This window comes from Abramis brama, assembly GCF_963993115.1.
Source record: "Abramis brama genome assembly, chromosome: 7".
NCBI lineage: Eukaryota > Metazoa > Chordata > Actinopteri > Cypriniformes > Leuciscidae > Abramis > Abramis brama.
In genome coordinates, this window is record NC_139969.1 from 31,261,234 (window position 1) to 31,264,696 (window position 3,463).

General features: G+C 37.6%; 1 protein-coding gene across 1 annotated transcript; it reads left to right on the forward strand.

Moving 5' to 3' along the window:
• Positions 1-316: 316 nt before the first annotated feature.
• c1ql3b (complement component 1, q subcomponent-like 3b) lies at positions 317-3,174 on the forward strand. The gene is made up of 2 exons (XM_084119395.1): positions 317-1,192; positions 2,491-3,174. The coding sequence occupies exons 1-2, from the start codon at positions 635-637 to the stop codon at positions 2,668-2,670; spliced, it is 738 nt and encodes a 245-aa protein (XP_083975521.1). The 5' UTR covers positions 317-634; the 3' UTR covers positions 2,671-3,174.
• Positions 3,175-3,463: the final 289 nt, after the last annotated feature.

A 3,463-nucleotide genomic window follows, 5' to 3' on the forward strand; every position in this document is an offset into this window, starting at 1 on the left:
AGGCCTATACATACACATAATTCATGAAACTGCAAAAATGTAAGAATGTCAAATTATTGTATGCTAATTGAACATTTTTAAAAATTACATTTATTTATCTAAAACACATTTGACAACACTTAACTCCAACATGACATTTAATTAAAATGTCCTGGATTTCACAGTTTAACAAATCTTATTTGGCTATAACAAAAATGGATTTACTTTTTGATTTTAGGCCACTTGCCTCGCATCAATCTGTTTTTCTAAAGATACAGATCACGTGCGCGCGCACTCTCTCTCTCACGACATACCCACCCACCGCCCACCCTCAGGTGAGATAGCAGGGATGTAATGCATCTCTCTCACACACATTTCTGTTTGTTTCTCCAGTGTTTAACTTTCATTCGTTTTCTCCATTCAAACTAAAACTTCGTTCAGGTGTCGTTTCCACTAGCTCAGGAATTATATAACGTCTTCATAGCAAAGTAAACTGACTTTCTCTGGAGCAGCAGGGAAGTTTAATTTTTTAGATTTGGACATCGCTTCTGCGCCGAGCAAGATTGCGCGTAAATCTCAGCGCGAGGCGCGCCCGGTGCTGTCGAGACTGGGCGTTAGAGCGCGGGTGCTCGCCACGGGAGTGCTGGGTGTCGTCATGGTGCTGGTGCTGGTCATCCTCATCCCGGTGCTGGTCAGCGCGGCAGGATCCGACCAGCGCTACGAGATGCTCGGCGCGTGCCGCATGGTGTGCGATCCGCCCGGAACGAAGTCTCCATCATCAGCACCGGTGGACAACCGTTTAGTTCAGTCCCCACCAACTTTCATCCGCGGTACGAAAGGAGAGCTAGGGCGCTCAGGAAGGCTCGGTCCGAGGGGTCAGCCGGGTCCACCCGGACCTCCAGGTCCCCCGGGGGTCATAGGAGAACCAGGGCCACCTGGATTGCCCGGTCCGCCCGGAGTCACCGGTGTCATAAGCGCAGCGACGTACAGCACCATCCCCAAAATCGCCTTCTACGCAGGACTCAAGAAGCAACACGAAGGATACGAGGTGCTGAAGTTTGATGATGTGGTCACTAACTTGGGCAACCACTATGACCCGTCGAGCGGTAAATTCACCTGCTCCATCCCGGGGATCTACTTTTTCGTGTATCACGTATTAATGAGAGGCGGTGACGGGACCAGCATGTGGGCTGATCTGTGCAAGAATAATCAGGTATTTCATAAATCCAGCTGTCACAGTCCGCAGGTGTTATAGCCTATTTATTTCATTTAACGAATCGATCTAGTTTTGGTGCATAAGAAACATGCTTAACTTATTTTTTTTATATATATAATAACAATAAATAAATAAATAAGTTAAGCATGTTTCGTATAAGTAGTGTTTATACAAATCGATTAATCGCATCTAACATAAAGATTTGCTTACATAATATATGTGTGTATATGTAATATACATAGGTATATTTATATACAGTAGTCAACATTTGAAGTGGATAAAAACCTTTCATCAAAGTTATACATACATTTTGAAAAATAACAGTTCTTGTCTTAGGCACCATTGATGAACTTTTTTGATCCAATTCAAACGTTGACTACTGTATATTCTATATGTCTGTGTGTGTATATACACTGTGTATACACACAGACACACAGACACAAACACATATACACACACACACACACACACACACACACACACACACACACGTATATATATATACACATAACATATATGTATGTGTATATATATATATATATATATATATATATATGTGTATATATATATGTGTATATGTATATATATGTGTATGTATATATATATATATATATATATACACACACACACACACACACACACAGACACACACACACACAGACACACACAGACATGCACACATACATTACATATAATATACCTATATATACACACCCACACACACACATTATGTAAACAAAAATCTTTATGTTAGATGTGATTAATTGATTTGACAGCCCTAATTAGTAGTAAATATTATTTGGAAAAAATAAAAGCAAAAAAAGTTTCTTTATTATGTTTTGATATGTACATAAAATGTTTAATTACATTTTTTAAAGTTGAATGTTTCTTACACACTAAAACTAGACTGAACAATTTAAATTTAAATATTGTCCAATTTATGCTATTTAAATTGTTATTTTTCACTATTTACTTTACATTTTGTCTTAAGAATATTATAATGATTAGATCATTATTAATTATTATACAAGTTCTATATTATATATATATATATATATATATATATAATAAAATTGTTCTCAGCTACATCTGATATTGCAAAAAAATAAAAATCATTGCTGTGCATCAGCCTACAAACATGCCTTCTTCAGTGGACAAACTGAAATGTTGTCTTGTCTTAAGAGAATAACGTTAAACTTCCATGGGTAGAATTTTGTTTTAAGTCTTTGGAAGTACCAAGGAGTCATAACTTAATGTGCACTTCTCTCATGAGATTAAAAATACATTTCTTGCAGGTGCGTGCAAGCGCGATAGCGCAGGATGCAGATCAGAACTACGACTACGCCAGCAACAGCGTGATATTACACCTGGAGCCCGGAGACGAGGTCTACATTAAACTAGACGGAGGCAAAGCCCACGGGGGAAACAACAACAAATACAGCACCTTCTCAGGCTTCATGATCTACACCGATTAACACCTGTGGAAGAAACTGCACTTTCACATGTACCTCGTTCTGACGTCACGGAGGGCACAAAACAGTTGAACCCCTCGAGCCTGTGAAGGATAAAAGCAACAGATCGTCCGGTTGAGAACTATACATCTCCAAGCATGTGAACACGCAAATTAGTTTTTAGAGAAATCACTGTGATTTAGAAACAAATCTTACAGTGTAACACTGGTGATTGTAGTATATTTATTGAGAGATTAACCGGCAGAAAGCAGAAAATCATCATTCCATTCCATATGTGCCTAACGTACACTGACACATGGCTGATCCGAAGAGGCTGTTACAGAAAACCTGATATTAGCCCGGAAACAGTTGACATTTCTTTAATCATTTCTCATTCTTCGCACACTAAATGTCACATTTCAACCACAATTCTCTACTGTTTTATATCAATGTTTAAAAATATTACCACTGTCTGGTATGTGCAGTGTCATCGAACAAATTGTGAATAAAATATATTGTATGATTTGCATCTGTGTATAAATTTCCTATAATACTAAGCATATAGTGCAACTACATCAATCAACAAATTAAATTCAATACTATCTAGAAATGTTTTAGCTTTAAAAGCACTAAACTAAATGCTGCTGTAAAACTTCCTCATCTATATCCACAAAAGAATTAAACAGGGAATTAGCTTTGTAAAAACTTTGTAGAAAAGTCACCAGCAATCAAAAAAAAGAAAAAAGAAAAAAAAAAAAGAGCTAATTTTAAAGTGCCCCTATTGTGCTTTTTGGAAAACCACCTTTCATAGCTATGT